This window comes from Tyto alba, unplaced genomic scaffold, assembly GCF_018691265.1.
Source record: "Tyto alba isolate M040663 unplaced genomic scaffold, T.alba_DEE_v4.0 Super-Scaffold_1, whole genome shotgun sequence".
In the NCBI taxonomy this organism is placed as follows: Eukaryota; Metazoa; Chordata; class Aves; order Strigiformes; family Tytonidae; genus Tyto; species Tyto alba.
In genome coordinates, this window is record NW_024881261.1 from 21,833,144 (window position 1) to 21,851,477 (window position 18,334).

The following is an 18,334-nucleotide window of genomic DNA, read 5'->3' on the forward strand; positions in this document are numbered from 1 at the left end:
CACTTTCCGCCACTGAAAAATGTATTGTGTGTAGGTATATTAAAGGGTGGAAAAGAATGGGGAAGGGTATGGTGGAAGCTGGAGATCATTTTTTTCAGAGTTGTTCTGTTTCATTTAGGATGGAGAACCTTTATGTCAACCGTTTCATGCACATGTTCCAGTCCTCCTGGAGTGATTTTGCAGATTTTGAGAGGATCTTTGTCAGAATCAGCAACACAATTTCAGGTGGGTTTATAAGCATTTGCTCATGTTTGCATTGTAGAATGACTAATTAGTTGCTTTGTACATACGTGATTAGGATGGGAGTGGCTGACCCGCACTTCCACTCTCTCATGGTTTTTCATAAATAAACTGTAATCTCAGACTACTGATCACACCAGCAGCCTACAAGACCAAAAAGAAAAAACTAAATTACAAAATTACTAAATACAAACTAAAATTACTGAAAATTGCTCAGTGACCTCCTCTGTCCTGAGATATACTGGAGGCCAGTCCAGTTGGGCATTATAGCCCCTTTTGGCTTTTATAAATGTATTTTCAGATATGTGCAAATCCCATAGGACAAATTTTCATAAGTATTTCGCATCTAAACCTAGAGATAGTTTAGTGGGAGTGCTTTGCAGCGCCTATTAGCTGTTACGGCATTTTTGAAAGTTTGTTCATGTATGTCCCACTTCTGCCATCTAAATACATGGAAAACCTACAAAGAGCCACATCTGGAAATGTTCTCTGCTAAAGGCAAGTATGAAGGTGACCCCTTTTGCCTCTTACACAGCCTAGATCAAAGGCTGTTGCCTAACATCCCAGCCATGTGCTCAGTCCTGGTTGCACTGCTGCTAACAGTCACACCTTCTTGACCCTGTCCCAACACAGGGAGGGGACCACTGCCTCAGTTCTGCTGTCATAACCTCACCTGTAGCTCCCCTCAGTCAATTCTCATGGGCTATTTGTGTCAAAGACATGGGGCAGCTCAGATACTTTTTGGTGGTAAGTCTTTCCCAACAGGGATCGTTTTGACAGAACTTGTTTCAGGCATGAAAGTCCGTGCTGCTAGGCCAACAGATTCGGGGATGGGTTGCAAAGAGCTGGGAATGACCTGGGAGCTGTAACTTCTTCACCTGGTCCTGATGCAACTACGATGTGCTGTCAGACCACAACCCAAGGAACTGTGGTTCTTACTGGAAATTAGTGTGAGGTAGGCCTGAAAAGTCTTGTGGCATTTATCCAAAATGCCATCTCTTTCCAAAAATTTGTCAGAATTAGTTGTGCACACTGCATTAAATGTCCTGCTGTGCTTGCCATTTCATACTCACATTTTATTAGAAGACAAAAATCCCTCTCTAAGTGTGTGAGTTTCACTTTTGTATTCAGGGCCATTCAGTTTCTGCAGTATCTTTCATACTGTTAAAAACTCCATTGATGTAGTATTACCAGATCAAAGACAAAATACTTTAACCCTTTTCAGTATGGTAATTGTAGCAGTTACTTGAAAACCCAGTAAAAAGAATTGCAGACAGACATGGATTTTGAAGTTCATGGTGTCATTTCTGTAAAGCAGGGCTGGGAAGCCTCTGGTTTGTGATTCAGACCCACCTTTTTACTACCACACGTGGTTACATTATTTTACTTTATTTTACTGTATTATTGGATATAATAGCTACATGAATACTATAAATTTGCTAGTGTGGGGGTCCTCAAATGTATGTGAATAACCTGTTCAGATTCTGCAAAGTAAAATTCTTTTCCCTTCTGCTCTGAAGTTTTGCTTCTCTTTAGGCTGCCTAAGGACCAGTTAACAGAAGAGGAATTTCTGTGGTCTCGGGTATAAAATAAAGCATACAAGGTGGCTGTTAAAAACTAATTACAGCAATTTGTTACATTTAATAAGATTGCTTCCTAAAGTACTTTCAACACAAGAGTTAGATATGATCTACAATTAATTTCAGTGATAACATTTCCATGCTCATGAGGAAAGCTCCAGTTTTGTGAGTCTTAAATGTTAAGTATTGGTCTCAGTTATGTTAATACAGCTCTGAACCTGCTTATTTGGCAGAAACAGGACTAATGGAGAAGATGGTTCAAGGCATTTTTCAGTCATGAAGTTTCTGTCCCAGATGATGAGTAATTTTTTCCTTGGTGTAGACTTCCGATACAGTTCCAGACTCATTATGCAATTGACAGAGATGATGTAAATGTCAACTTTAAGTAAACTTAACTTTTTTCTACTCTGTTAGAAAGCATTGTGAGTTTTAAGACTCTTTTTTTTTTTTTTTTTTTTTTTTAATTATCATTGCATTCCTTCAGGCCTGTCTTTTTCATCCTTTAACCCTTTGTAGAAAAGTAAATTGCTGTCTGAAAAAGTTCTACCTTGTCTGAAAATAGGCAATAGTAAAAAACATTACCTGCTTCATTTTTGCCCTGAAGAGATCAGTGGGATTTTTCACATTAATCATGTTTTTTCTGACTGAACTTGTAGGTTGAAGTGGCAACATGACATAATGAAACAGAACATTGCAATTGTGGAAAGCATCCAGTAGTACTATGTATGTAATAGTAAAGAGATGAAGTACCCAAAACTAGCATTTTATTAAGAAGAGATTTTAATCTGCATTTATACTAGCAATTGAAAAATAAACAGAGAAAAAATAAGTTAAACAAGCAAAGCAATGAATGTGAAGTTTTACTGAGTCAAAGTTGAAGTCAGAACCCTTCCCCAAGGTATACCTCACCCAGCTCGAGCTACTAAAGCTACTAAGAGAACCACTCCAACCACTGCTGTTCTTTCCCTACCCATGTTGCTCTGTATTTCCCTTCTCCTGCCTGTGCTAACTTTTTTGACTCATTTATGTGTACTGCAAACCCTGAGAATGTGAAGAGTGAGATTTAAAAATGTCATGAAAGACCTGAGAAGCTGGTCTGCAGATTGAAAGAGTATTTTTCATAGGAGTGGAATATTTTACTCCTCATTGCTTCTGCACATGAAGAAACAAATTATTATCAATTTAATTATTCTCAAAGTGAAAATCAAAGATTACATTGTCCATTTAACTTAATTGATTTTTCTTAAAATTTTGTGGCACCTTTGAATCATTTTCCTGCTACTTTCTTTAGTCAAAGTTGCCATGCAGTATAACAAAAGGTGGGTAGGAAAGGACGAATCCTACACTGCAGTAGGATGTTGATGCAGTGCAGATATTGATGCTGCAGGTTTGTTTTTCCTTTAGAATATGTGATGCAGCACTGGAAGGAAGATTTTATGTTTGGCTACCAGTTCCTGAATGGATGCAATCCTGTGCTGATCCGGAGATGCACAGAGATACCCAAGAAGTTGCCCGTGACTATGGATATGGTAGAATGCAGTCTGGAGAGGAACTTGACCCTGGAGGAGGAAGTGAAGGTACAGCTCTGAGTCAGTTTGGGCTCCATCTGTTCCCTCTCATATCCTCCAAATCATCTTCTAACCACCTTCAGCCACATCTCCTCTCTTTAGGCTGTATGGTTGGTCACAGCAGTGCTGGTTGTCTCAGCAGACTGGCAACACTTCTGTTGCCTGTTTTCTCCTGCTATGCTGGAGCCTGTGCCTTTCTCCAGGTCCAGTTAAAGAGAAGTCACCAGGAGGTGAAGGGTCCTTTTTCAGTGGTTTCCTCTGAAAGGTTAGGGATTGACCAACTGCCTCAAAGGGGATAATTGCCTCTCCCTTTCCTGTTAGAATCTTACCCTGTTGTTAGAATGTTACCACAGAGTTGAACTAACATGCTGCAGAACGGTGGATATAAGGGTGGTGCCTTGCTTTTGTTTGTAGGACGAGCATGGGGGTCTCTTCAGCTGGCAGTGTGAAATTTGTTTACATCTTGGTGTCACTGCATGAATGTCAAATACATAGTTGCTCTTTGCTGAAAGGCTCACTATCAGACTCAGCAGACACAAGTCAAGTAGTTTGTGCAAAGGCACCTGCTGTCCCAGTGTCATCATCACTGAGACACCATGAGCAAGGATGGTCCAGTGGCCACTCACTTGTAACAAGGCACAAGCCAGCCTCTGGCCAAGACTTCCTGACCTCTGTTTCAAGCCTTGCTGCTTGCACTCTGTTAAAACACATCATGCTTTATTTTTTTTTTTTATTCTTCCCTAGCAAGGAAACATTTTCATTGTGGACTACGAGCTGCTAGATGGTGTAGATGCCAATAAAACGGACCCGTGCACAGTACAGTACTTGGCTGCACCCATCTGTCTGTTGTATAAGAATCTGGAGAATAAAATTGTACCCATTGCAATTCAGGTGGGCTTACTGTCAGAGTCCTTAAAGGACACGTTGCTTGTTGTCTCATCTTAAACATGAATGACTTGGGGTTTTATATTCTTTTTATATCTTTCAGCTTGGTCAAAAACCTGGGCCAGAGAATCCCATATTCCTTCCTTCAGATGCCACATATGACTGGCTGCTAGCTAAAATTTGGGTTCGTTCATCTGATTTCCACATCCACCAGACAGTGACCCATCTGTTACGGACACACTTAGTCTCAGAGGTGTTCAGCGTAGCTATGTTCCGGCAGCTGCCTGCTGTACATCCCCTCTTCAAGGTTGGTTCTTGCATGAAGGGAGGTATGTGAGTCAGGGAGGTTATCACATTAGTTTGACAAACCAAAAGGAAGTCCTGGTGATAACTCAGATGAAAGAGTTTGGCTGGCTGCCCTGCAAAGCAACATACAGCTAAGCCACCATGTGTTTTAGGACTTCAAACTTTACACCTGGGTGCTGTTAAATTTAATCAGAGAATTTGCCTTCTTTCATTGTCCCATTTCACAGCTCTTGGTGCCACACATGCGGTTCACAATAGCCATCAATACCAAAGCCCGAGAACAGCTTATCTGTGAATGTGGCCTTTTTGACAAGGTAAGTAATCCCCTCTGCAAATCTTCATTATTCTTCATGGTTCCATATGTGTTTTTATCATTCAGCCATCACATACTGTCTTGTTTTATGACCCATCAACTAATGGGCAAACATAAGTAATATCACCTGAGAGACTGGCACACAGAACTGATGCCTTGTTGTGCTAAAGATGTTAACTTTTACCTCTGAGTAGCCAATTCAGAACTGACCAATGTCAGTAATGAGTCAGTATCTCACTTACTCATAGCTGGTGAGACTCTGGGGTATAAGTATAGGAGTGCAAGGTAACATAATATGCACATGCATCCCTGCACATGTATGCACAGAGTTAAGTCCTCAGTTTCTTTTAAGTACTCACTTATTCATCTTGGGCCAAGGTGATGAATTTGTGATTGCAAAAAGAAATTTGCATCACAGAAAGACATGTAGATAAGTTAGATTTCTAAGCCCACAAATAGTGGGTGTATATTCCAGCCTGTTTTATTGAATTGCCATAAACAGCACATTTGCTAGGTTTAAAACTAAGCTTTGTCTGAGTCAGTGAAACATAGCTGTTTATCATGGGCTGTGGTGCAGTTCTTAGGTCAAATCTGAACATCTAAATCTGACCACACTGGTATTTAACATGTACCTAGCTCTTCCTCCCTTGGCTCTCCCAGAAATGACGTGCTGCATCTAGGAACCACATCAGGTTGGCATGCAGCAGTCTCTGTGACAACATGCTAACAGCAAGTGGGTAGTTTGGGGAGGTTTCAGAAGTCCTTCCAAAGGGGAAGCCTGTGTTTCAGGACAACTCTGTCCCCCTTACACCTCTGGCACCAGACCAAAAATAGCTTCCACGCTTCAGGATTTTTTCAACCAAGGAGAAGAGAGAGGTTAAATCCAGGCACCTTCCTTGTCTTTTGTGCTCCACTGCTGACTGCATAGACTGTCAGGCACTCCCACCCCTTTGAACAGAAGCATAATGTCCGTACCCAGTGCATGTGAGATGAATATGTGGCTAAGACCTACCAGTGGGGATCCTGGAGTTCCAGAATTTGTTCGTTCCAATGTAGGTGAACAACCAGCTGGAGGACAATAAGTGTAAGCTGACTACTGCTACAAGACTAGCATCATATGCTAGAAAAGCAATATTTGAAATCTTTTGTGCAGTGATTATCTAAAGAGTTTTGCAGTGCTGTTTGTTGTGGACATGCTGTTTTCCAAACGTAACACTGAAACCCTGTTCAGTCCTCATCAGTAGCCACCCAGTGGGGTTGACCTCCTGGCTTAAATTCCAGGGTGGCTAACAATAGCCTGCATCCCTAAACACTTTCTCCTAAACCACTCTGTGGCAGCAGTGGGTGGTTTAGCAAAATCCCTGTTCTAACACACTCCTGACTGCCTTTCTTCACACACACACTGGTTCTGGAGCATAGGGCTGGCAGAAGTGCTTTGGGTTCAATGCTTCAGTGTTGCTGTACTTTATTACTGTATTCCATTAAAAGCAGGTGCTGTACCTGTGGAGAAAATGTGGATATTAACTGTAATTCACGGGAGAGGTGTGAAATCTCTGAAGTCAAAATGTATAGTTGCACTAGATCTCTGTAGTTTGGTACTTGTTTGTGTGGAGATGTGGTTTTCTCCTTGAAAAACAGCTTCACCAACATTTTGGATACCATCTCCTTCAAATTTGAAAAGCCAGCCTCAGCACAAAGTGAACATAATCTCCAGCTGTTCCTGTCTTTCCATTCTTCCTGCAGGCAAATGCTACAGGTGGAGGAGGACATGTACAAATGGTGCAGAAAGCAATGAAAGATCTGACTTATGGCTCCCTCTGCTTCCCTGAGGAGATCAAAGCTAAAGGGATGGACAGCAAGGAAGATATCCCCTACTACTATTACCGGGATGATGGCATTAAAGTCTGGGAGGCTATAAAGAGGTAAGAGATCATAGTTCTAGAAATGGCTAATACAGTCACTGTCACAGAGACACAACTTAATTTTTTCTCTGCTCACTTTGCTCTTTATCACAGTCTCATGAACAGCACCTGGGCTGTTCAGTCACATGGTGCCTTTTCCATCCAGCATATCTCATCTGAAGAAAAATATATAGTCAAGCACACCCCTTTAAAATATTGTTAATTCCTGCTTTTTTTAGCCCTGTTTTCTAGCATTCTGTATTTCAGAGGCCCCTTTATATGTGTGTACTCTTCTATAGGATTTAATGGAGTTTAGTGAGTTGGAATTTAGCCCTGAAAAGGGAATTTAATTAACTTTTTTTTTTTTTTTTTTCAACTATGCACAAACCAAGAGAGACCCCAGCTCTCTGAGCCAGCCATGTGAGCTTGTCAAGGTTCTTGTGGAGTGGAAATATAAACTTGGCTTGCATGAGAGTTGTGTTTTGAAACTCAATAAAATAGGCATTAGCAAAACCTTTCTTAAAATGCCTTAAAATTGCAAGGCTGAAGTTTTGTCAGGAAGGGCAGCAATTCTTAGTCAGAAGAGGTGCTGCAAGGCTGCTCGACCACACAAACATGGCTCATTTTCAGATATGAAACTACCTCAGAATGGAGTAACTAATATGTTTTTTGATCTGCAGTGGCATTTCATTTAACAAACAACCTATTTTTGCATGGCATAAGTAGCTTGCTAAATATGCAGCTGTTTCTGGTCACATGGCTGTTGAAAAGCACGTTCATTAGAAATCATATATTTGTGTACTCAAAGTAGAGGGTTTATAATGCAAGCATAATGTTTAAAGTGTTGGGTACATCTTTGTTTCCTATGTTTTCTCTGTGTTGGCAAGGAGTTATCTTGTAATATTTCCTGCAATTGTTAGTGCCCATTTAAGAGAAAAGGAAGTTACAACTTTTTTGTGGCTGTTTTCTTCATGTAGTCCATTATTTGTCCATCTTCTTTTTCCTGTGTTTTCTTTACTGATTGAGATATGCTTTTCCAGTTACCAGATAGTACTTAGCTCAGTTTAGTTTGACTGTTTGTGGGTGTTAACCTAGCTGGAGGAAGATGTTACACTGACTCAAACTTGGCTGAGAGATTCTTTATAAGTGAATAATTTTGTTTATAAATGGTGTGGGCAATACCCTTTTGAGTGTGTGATATCCTGACCCCTGAACCCACAGTCATGCATGTGTCTAGTCACCATGAATGTCCTACACTCTGCAGGGGTGCCAGTCTCCACTCTTTTGATGAAATAACTTCTATCCCCAGCATTGCTTCACATGTAGTAGATGACCCACACTTAAGAAAGCTGGTAAGGTTGTCTCTATAAATACAATGAGGCTCACATGGCAAATTTTTAAACATCTTCTCTAATACTCAGCTTCTTATTTCTGATCTAACTGCAGATAGATATTCCAACCTAAAGATAATACAACTTGATAGGCCTTATCCATACTTATTATACAATTTATATTTACATGGAAAGTGGTCTAAAATACTGCTGTTGTGTAAGAGAAGGATTACCTTCTGTATGCATTTGGCACAGGTGCCAGGTTGTGGAGGCAGAGCTTGTGCAGGGCAGCTTTGTCTCTACAAGTTGCAGGATTTTTCTTTTCATTTGTCTTCCTTTGGAAGTCAAAATTACTTAAACTGTTGGTGTTTATGCAGTTGTTTGCCTCAGTAACAACTCTTGACTTGGTTGGCTAATACACATTGACAGATTTGTAAAGGTCTCCAAATCATGATAAATTTATAGCTTATTAGGGGAGAAATCTGTCTTCCTTAACAATTCTTAATCCCATCAGTCAGCTTTTGCAGTCAAATCTTTCACCCTATGGGTTGTTATCATGCTGCAGTTAGAAATGAATCAGAGTTGCCTCTGTGCATTCCTACTGCTGGTGGGAAGGAGGTGGGAGGGTGTTAACACCTGCTCTTCCTTTCTCTCTCTCCCCATGCAGCATCTGCCTCCGCTGCAAGGTCAGTACAAGGTCTTCAGGGAATGGCAGGCTTGCTTTCTCTTTTTAGTTTTGTCTTGTTCATTTGTTCCTGTGTCTGCAGTTTTGCAGAGGATGTGATTCACATTTACTATGAGAGTGATGAGGTGGTGTGTGAGGATGTGGAGCTCCAGGCCTTCGTCAAAGACATATACGTCTATGGGATGAGGGGTGTGAAAGCCTCAGGTAAGGTATGATGGCCCTGCCAGCTCTACAGTGTGTTGAGTCCCTGCTGTGACACAATGCTGCATGCACAGCATGCCTTGAACTGTTGGAGACCCTCTCCCTTCTTGGCCCAAAGATGCTCAATTTTATGGGTGAGACCCTGGATCAGACCCTCCCTCCTTCAGGAGATAACTCCTTTGCCATAGATTCTCATTGTGAGCTTGGGCAACACATGTAATCTCTCTGTACACTGGGGATTGGTCCTTTGATCTTGTCTGCTTATGCTTTAAATATTAGGGGAGGGCCTGTGTGTATGTGGTGTTGGAACCACCAAGCAGACTGATAGAAATTACAAGTAGCAGCAAGACCCCCTTGGATCCTCTCACCCAAACCTCGCACCAAATAAGAATAAGTCAGAACCTCCCCAGGTGTGTCTTGCTGCAATTTATGTTTGTTCAGCATCTGTGTCATCATTGAGCTGCTTTGCTTTCGTCAAGAGAAGATACTCATAATTCTTTCCAAGAAATACTTTCCTCTGCTCTGTCTCTTCTCACTGCCTCTCATTTCTTGCAAGCCATTACTTCACTGTGGGAGCTCTCACCCATAACACAGTGCTATTCTCCCGCTTGAGTTAACATTCTTCTGCCTTTCCCTAAACATGTTTTTTTCTTCCAGTCACATTTTGTCCAAGCAGGTTTTCAGGAATTTATACAGGTGGGTGGGGATTCTTCATACTGTTCTGAATGATTTACATCTCGAAATACCTGTTGGCCAGTGATCAGGGGCAGCTGACTCTGGCATTGCATGTACACATGTTCGTGTGTGAGAACTCCAGGCAAAAAATGTGATGTTTCCACTCGTTATCAGTATGCGCTGGTGTGTAACAGCCTCCTGGGCTCTACTTGCCTGAACAAGCAAATGATTGGGGGACACCTAGTTGCTATTGTTTTTGTTGGTCTAGCTGTCTCTTAGTAAAAGCTTAGAACTGACCTGCTAGTAGGAACTTCATTCTTGACCTAAGCATCTTGATATGGGACAAGTACTGAGCATTTCCAGGGCTATAGCTAGGGTGGGATGCTACAAGCACCACTGATGGTGGGACTACCACTACAGTTGGGAAACCTGCAAGGCCTGCAGCATCCCTGTCTGCATTGCTGCCACTCCAAGGGCTGGGGCAGACAGCAGGGGGACTTGACTGGGTCTGTAAGGAATGGAAGGAAGATAAATGGGGGAGACTATTGCACCTGGGGCTCCCCCTCTAGACTCCATTCCTGCTCTGGGTGGGCTGCTCTGACTGGGAACATGCCAAGCCCCGTTAAAGATGAGAACGGTGTGCTTAGGATAGCAGGACAGAGGAGGAGATGGTGCATCATCTCTTTGGGCTTGGTGGCTGGCCAGAGCTACCGTGTGCCTCTTCCTCCGCTCAGGTTGAGTTCACATCTGCATTGGTGGTGAAGATGTGAAGCAGCTGGCACAGGCAGCCTGAGCAGGGGCAGCTCACCTCAGGGTGATGACAGGTCTCTAGGTATCCTGGGACCTGTGGTCACACTGGGCTGGGACAGGGAGTACAGCGCTAGACTGATGTAGTGGGGATAAGAAAGATACAGGCTTGGGGGTCCTCTACTAGCAAAGTATTTCCCTAGTCCCTGACTATTCCCTTCCTTCTTTATATAGATCCATTTGATTATTACCCTTTAGAGACAGCTTGATGCAACTATTTCTCTTCCTCATTCTGTTCTTTCTTTTTCAGAAGTTCTAATTTCCTTACTTCCCGTTTCAGCAGATAAGCTCTCCCTGCACTCTTTCTCACAGTGCACTTGATTGCTGAGCATCAGACTTTTATAAATACAAGCACATGGTCATTTGCTCCTTGGCATGAACATTCCCTGCTTGCACTGCAGACTGAAGAAAAATGGAGCATCTGAGGCCCCTGCCCTGTGGACTCTCTGGGTTCCTTGCTGCAGGGTAGGTAGGGTGAGAGGACAGGGATATGATATTTTTTAAAGGTATAATTATAGATTGCCTTTCCCTTAAGAAACACCACATACTTTGCAAACAGTGGTGATGCCTCACAAACCTGTATGAGGTAAAGCAGGATCTCTGTGTTTTTATGGCTGGACAGCCAAGACAAAGAGAGGTTGAGTAGCTCCTGTTAGAGCACTCTGCAAGATTCAGGAGAATGCCCCACTCTTCAGTGACTGCTGCACACTACTCTAACTCATGCCTTTTGAGTAGCTGGTTACTACTGCGTAACTGGGTTGCTCCATAGCTGGGTTACTTAAGCTTTTCTTCTCCCTCGTTTAGGGTTTCCTAAGATGATCAGAACACGAGAGAAGCTAACAGAATATCTCACTGTGATAATATTCACCACATCGGCCCAGCATGCAGCTGTGAATTTTGGTCAGGTAGGAATTTCTGGGAAGACTGAACTTTCTGGGCTGGGAGGTGCATCTGCCAGGGCAAGGTCTGAGAAATGTTTTTTAGCAGATGTACAGACATTACATTACTCTTTCTGGTCCAAATAACTGCAGAGCCATCTACAAATCTCCATGAAACCTGTGGAAACAAATATTTTGGAAGCTGAAAAAGGCATTTTGAATCCTAAGTATGTACCAAAGTTCAAGTTTAGTGGTTCTAACATGTATATTTTAGTTTTAATGATTCTATTGTGGGGAACAATTTTTTTAAGCATTTAAATGGGTTGCTAAGACCCCTCTCGGAAATGCTGAAGGGTTCAGGTGCATAGTTTAGCTACCATGCTTTCCAGACATCACCTGAACTGCCTGGATATGATATGTGCTGGTAGTCTGTGGCACATTCTGCAATGAAATGCAATGAGTTACACTAAATGGCTTTACTTTGCATCTGCTGTGAGTGCATGCATGGGTGGCTACCATGGGTTGCTGTTGTAAGCTGTGTTAATTTGGCAGTGTGCCTGCACGAAAGCAACATACATCCCATTTTCAGATGTGGCTTAGGGAACATGTGTAGCACAGCTCAGTGCTGTGTCTGCAGTTCATGTAGCTTCAGACACCATCTGACTTCAGTTGGTACAGCTGGCTATTTCCAACAGACCAGTCCCAGCAGAACAATGATCTAGCTGGACTAGTAGTGGAGCAATTACCAAGGATCTTGAGTTAAAAAGTTGAAAGCTGCCTTGCATGTCTGCAGGACCTCCACTTCTACTTTCTGCAGCAGCACAGACAAGCCTCTACACGATAAAGTCTCACTGAAGTCAGTGGGACAGGAGTCCAGATCTTCAATGATATCTAGATACTTAACTCCCACTGACATACATAGAAATTTGAGGCAATACATCTGTGAGGATCTAGGCTTTGTTCATTTGTGGTCAAGTTTTCAAAATCACTAATGTGCTTAATATTCCCAGTGCATGGAAAGGGCATTTCTTGAGTTTGCAGGCCAACTGGCAACTTTGAGTTTCCTCTCTGATGTTTAATGTGTCACATACTGATAGCCTGTGTTACCCCTGCCTGCTTTTACTGACATATCTACTCTGAAATTATAGTAACAGTCTGCTTTTCAAGTGCTGTTTCTTCCAACATCAAGGCATTTTGGAAAGCAGACTTCACAGCTGGAATCAAATCTCTTTGTTAGTCTGTATTACACCAAGCTTCTTTACTGAGTAGGTGGTCGGTCACTGGAACAGGCACCCTGGGGAAGTGGTCATGGTGACAAGCCTGTCAGAGATCAAGGAGCATCTGGATGATGACCTTAGTCGTATGGTTTAGTTATAAGTAGTCCTGCAAGGAGCAGGGAGTTGAAATCGATGATCCTTATGGGCCTCTTCCAACTTGAAATATTCTGTGATTCTGTGAGGTTTTTTTTTGGCACAAGTTCTGGCTTCAGGCATGGATGATCTCACAGATAAGCAGGGAGACCATCTTTCCTATTGTGATTATTCCCAAACACATCCCATTCCGTGTTGGCTCTCCTGTCCACCCCTGCAGCTCAGGAGTCCTGGAGCAGATCTAGAGCCAGGTATCAAATGAACCCACACTATTACTGTGCCTCATTCATGACCAGAGACCTCTATGACTGTTCACTTCTAACCTGTCATTACAGGTGATTGAGACCTCTCCCAAGCTCCCCCCTCAGGAAATCCTGTCTATTCAAGGACCAGTAAGAAACCATTTCTTAAAATAGCCCAGGCTATTAGGGTTTAGCGGAGAGCTTTCAGAGAATGAGAGGGGGAATTTGGCATGCAGACGATATTGAGCCTATCAGGTAGAGGGTCTTCAGCAATGGGAAAAAATGGCAGATAGAGAGGGGTGAGGGTAGGAGGAGATAGCTATGCACTGGAAAGAACAGATTGAACACAGTGTAAGCGTGTTACACAGCTGAAATGGGACTTTCCCTCAGGCAGAGCAGGGGATATGTATGAAGATAATGAAAAAATGCCTGGAAAAGAAACAGTTATGGTAAGTGCAATATCTCGGATGGCGACAAAACTCTGGGTCATATCTGAGGCAAAATGAGACATCACCATCCCACAACACTGAAGCAAGCCAGAAGTGATTCTGAGTTCCCAGTCTGGCACTCACCATGGCCACATCCACATGCCATATTCCACAATGCACCAGCATCCTTTGTCTCTCTTACTGCCTGACCACAGTACTGTGGACATGTTCTTAGTGCAAATTTTGCAGAAAAGAGCAACTGGAGAAAAGGAGATTTTTATCAATTATAGGTTTCTTATCAGAGGTCATCTCAGTTTATCAGAAGAGATCTTTGTTTAATAAATAGGTAAATTCTTATCCTGAATGGTGAATCTGAGCTGTGTGGCACATGCCTGTGGTTAGCAGAATAAATATTTCCATTTAGACAACCCAACTGTCTCCCTTGTGAGATCCTGAGAAAGACAGTAGGGACTTCCTTTTCTCCATCAGTCCTCTAGAGCATCTCTCTGTCCTTTAGTTAGTATCTTCTTTTTCTGAGAGGCTCATATTACAGAAGCAAACTCCCTGGTGTCAAGACTCCTGATTTTCTTTACAATATTCCTAAATACCAGCCACTGTGGCTCTTCACTGTGATCTCTTGCTTTGTTGTACAGTATGACTGGTGTTCCTGGATTCCCAATGCCCCACCAACAATGCGCTGCCCTCCTCCAACGGAAAAGGGGACAGTCACCATTGAGCAAATTGTGGAGAGTCTGCCAGACAGGGGACGTTCTTGTTGGCATCTTGGAGCTGTCTGGGCCTTGAGCCAATTCCAAGATAACGAAGTAAGTCAATCTCCCTTTTCTAGGTGTCGGAGATGTAGGTGAGACCATGAATGCCATGGTAAGACCACACAGACTCATGAGATTGTAGTGCTGCTTTGTGCTTGACTTGACCACGTTTGTCTTTCTGTGGAGATGTATCAGTGATGTGGGTTTGCCCTTGTTCTGCCAGATGTAAACCAGCTCCGAGCAAAAAGTCGTATTTTTACTCTGAGGCTGTGTTTCAGCCAAAATGAAAGTTTCTAAACTCAAATACAGTGTTGCTGAGTAAGGGTGCTGGTATGGGAGGAAGAGGGCTGCAAAGGCAGAAGGGTTTTCTCCAGTCCTTGCTCCAGCAGTGCTGGTGGAGAAGATACAGCCCTGCTGTGTCCCAATGTCCTGTCCCTTTGGAAAATCTGCCCCAGTGCCACATTTACTACAGCTGTGGCTTGTGCCTGACTGTTGTGGAGTGCAAACAAAACAAGCCCACAGGAGGCTTCGTGAGCATGGTCTGTAGCCATTTCTCTCATGTAAAATGCAGTTGTAGGTACTTGGTTGTCTTACCTAAGGGCTGTGTCTGGAGGATGTGTTTTGAAATTGTTAAATGGAAGATGATGGACAGAGGGTACGTAAAATGAAGTTTCTCTTTAAGAAGAAAGCAGATTTCAGCTGAGAAGCTAGTCATATGGGTAGTATCATGGGAAATAGTTACTTAAAGGAGGTAATATGACAATAGGTATATTGGCAATGAGGTATTCAGGCCACCTTTAGAGTCCAAGCCTGACTAAAGCAACTGTCAGGCTGGACTTTGAAGGACAGTTTTAAGTCAACAGAAACTTCCACTGTTAAATAAAGAAGTGGTTGTCTTCCTTTTTCATCCATGGCTGTTCATTCCCCTCCCATGTTGTCATTTTCTTTCACAGCACAAATGTTTGAGTGGCCGTGCAGAGATCTGGGTTGGGAAGCTGATCTAGCTGACCACTAGCCTGAATAAAAATTATTTTCTTCAGTGGATCAGCTCCATGCAGGTGGAGGAGGTGTCACATAGACACCTAAACCAGCACTACAGAAGGATGCAGGGATAGAAAGAAGCAGCCAGCGGTGGAGGGAGGATGGCACAACATCTTTTTCTGTCAGTACCATTGTAGGCTAGCTTTATTGTTGATAATACTATTTTCATAGTAGCATTTGTAAGGCTCTGGGTGTTGTTTTCCTGGATGACATAATGTTGAAACAGAATAGACTTTGCCTTCTCAAAGCATGATTTCTTGGTGTTTTTCAATTAGCTGTTTCTGGGCATGTACCCCGATGAACACTTCGTGGAGAAGCCGGTGAAAGAGGCCATGGCAAAATTCCGCAAGAATCTGGATGAGATTGTCAACACCATCACTGAGCGCAACAAGAACAAAAAGCTTCCTTACTACTACCTTTCCCCAGATCGCATTCCCAACAGTGTTGCTGTTTGAGCAGGTAGTGAGGAGAGTCTGGAGGCATGTAAAGCTAATGATGTTTTCCTGTTATATATGCTTCTTTTCAATGAACTTTCAGAAATGGATAAAATAAGAAACCCACCCTCTCCATCAGAGATAACATATAGTCTATTTGGGTTTTCAAAACAAATTTGATTATGACTGATATTGCAGACAAAGTTTAGTTGACAACCCTCTAGGTCAAATCTGTTGCAAGTTTATTTTTCCAAGATTTTTTAATTGATTTTAGAATCAATGTCCATGTTCCTGTTAGCTTTCCCTCTCCTGGTCAAAACAATATAATCACAGATTCACTTATCTTATTCAATGAGAATAGTATCACAAGCAATAAGCAAGTCACATCTTTGAAATCCTTCCTATTTTTAATAGGTGGCACTGGTAACATATAAAAATATAATCTTTAAAGTTTATGCATTCTTTTTAATCTGATTAAAACAAATGTTAAGCATTTTCACTACAACTGTGAATGTCCTAATCAGGATGGAAGATAGAAGCAGGACAATTTCTTAACATAGCTGATGGGGTTTTATGACTTACTGAGTTCATGTGAAATGAGATATCCTGCGTCACAGGACACGAAAATTTTGTACCTACATAAACCTATATATTTTCTACATAAAACTAGGAAAGATTGTTTTAGCCTCTGCCAGCAGATTTTGATATCATTCATATGTACGGAGAAATGTTTTGCTTAGCACAGCGGCAACAAGTACAGACCTAGCAGTGCTTATGCTTGACTCCTGTTTCATTGCTGTGGCTGCTGGTTTTTGTGGGTAGTTTCTTCTGCTTTGTGGGGGATGAAGAGGTTACTTCATATAATGATAAAAGTTGTGGAGAAGGGTTAATTGGTTCTAAGTGGAATCTTTCAATTTGGCCAATTAAGCATAATTGGCATGTTCCACCTTAGAAGCAACTGAATTTTGTCTGTTTTGTTTAGAGGTGATTAGGTTTGAGTACTTGGGCTTTGGTTAAAGTTGAGAAAGTCACTGAGGTAATGAAAGCAAAAATGAGGTTTGGGAAATTTAAGAGTTGTAGTTTTGTTAATAACAATTTTGATTTATTTTTCCCAGAATGTGTTCCTTGTACTAGCTTTTCACCAGCCTGCAGTGTGTTTTCTCAATAGATAAGAAAGCTTCTTGTGCTAATGAAACAAACTGAACAAGAACATCTAGTTTTTATGTCTTAAGTCAATATCTAGTGCTTAATGTCTCAAAACCCTTGTAGAAATAAGCACAATGCTGTGTAGAGAAATGAAACTCCTTCACTTTGATAAATAAAGTTATTTCTATCATTCATGTGTGACTTGGAAAAGAGTACTACTAAAATTTACATTCTTTCTAGTTTATATGAAACATGGGCATTTAGACTCTGTAGAGCAGTCTTATTCCCTTTTTCTCCCCCCAGCTGAAGAGTTTCAGCAAAAATGTGGAAGGTAAGACCACTTCCTGTTATTGAGGAAGTACATTTAAGACTTGTGCATCATCCTTTTACTTCAACCCATAAGAAGTGATGACTGTGGAGCTGAGGCATGCAGTTGTGTAGCAACACTGGAACTGGACCAGTGGATCAGAGACTGTAACAAGCAAGACAAATGAAGAAAAAAAAAAAAAAACAGGCACAACTTACATGCAAAAGGCAAAAAATGCAACAAGCTGATGCAATATATCCAACATGCCAGCTGTAGCTCTTTTCCTTCCCTTGTGTACAGTGAATGTCCCCTTGCCTGAGCTTTCATATGATAATAATGTGCATAGTCATGTATCTGTCTAGAAAACAAAATATGGGAAGAGAGGCTGATGACTGTTCTCTTGCATCTGTTCCCCCTGCTCTAGACCACAGACCTGGGATACAAGTAGGGTTGATGGGAGGTTTGGGGAATTGACTGTGCAGCTTTAGAGGTCAATATTAGCAGTCTGATCCAACTGCAGAAGAGGCTGTGGAAGGAGGTAAGGAGGTTAAAAGTAACACGGGCACCAGATAGGTACATGTTGCTGTCCCACTCCCTGCTCCCTTTTCAACTGGTCACCATCCACCGGAAAGTCATCTTCCTATGCATAGGCCATATGTTCCTCCCCTACATCTTTAGCTATGACCTGTACAGAGGTAAGTGACCTAAGTCATAGTACTAAGGTTACAGTGTCCACTTGCAGGATCATTCCAGGTAGAAATGAAAGGATCAGCTCTCCCTGAAATGGGTCATGCACTCAGCTTTGTGATAGATATTACTGTTTGATGTTCATTGTCCCACATCTAATGGGGTTTGACAGCCAATAGCATGTGTCAGCTGGATGACTGTTGCTGCTGGTCAGTCCAAGGGAATTTAGCCTGTGTCTTCAACTCAAGCTTTCTTGCTGTCTTTTCCAATTGCAGTGATTCTCAGTTGGCTGGAAGATTGAACTGGGAGATGTCCTCTTGAGAAAGTCCTGACAGTAACTCAGGAGGCTCTGGCATCTAAGTCCTTCATCTTTGTGTTTGGTCACAGGAAAGTACACTCCAACCATAAAATACTATTAGTACTAGTAAGAAATGGACTGGGAAGCATTGTCGTAAAGGAATGTCACAAATACAAGAGAGAACCTAATGTTTTCTCCCCAAGCAGATTAAAAAAAATCTCTCCTTAAGGAGAAAAGGAGG

At 42.1% G+C, this 18,334-nt stretch overlaps 1 protein-coding gene across 2 annotated transcripts in view; it reads left to right on the forward strand.

Annotated features, from left to right (window-relative positions):
• The window catches only part of ALOX5 (arachidonate 5-lipoxygenase), a 34,512-nt gene extending 17,517 nt beyond the window's left edge, over positions 1–16,995 (forward strand). Inside the window, exons 5-14 of one of the 2 annotated variants that reach the window (XM_042787113.1) lie at positions 119–225; positions 3,225–3,397; positions 4,133–4,279; positions 4,377–4,580; positions 4,807–4,893; positions 6,636–6,814; positions 8,892–9,013; positions 11,297–11,397; positions 14,064–14,234; positions 15,497–16,995. In XM_042787113.1, coding sequence (XP_042643047.1) covers positions 119–225; positions 3,225–3,397; positions 4,133–4,279; positions 4,377–4,580; positions 4,807–4,893; positions 6,636–6,814; positions 8,892–9,013; positions 11,297–11,397; positions 14,064–14,234; positions 15,497–15,676 — 1,471 coding nt within the window. In that variant the 3' untranslated portion in view covers positions 15,677–16,995. Of the gene's footprint in view, positions 1–118; positions 226–3,224; positions 3,398–4,132; positions 4,280–4,376; positions 4,581–4,806; positions 4,894–6,635; positions 6,815–8,891; positions 9,014–10,804; positions 10,958–11,296; positions 11,398–14,063; positions 14,235–15,496 lie in introns of those variants that run through there. The other variant, XM_042787644.1, reaches the window with a different exon arrangement.
• Positions 16,996–18,334: the final 1,339 nt, after the last annotated feature.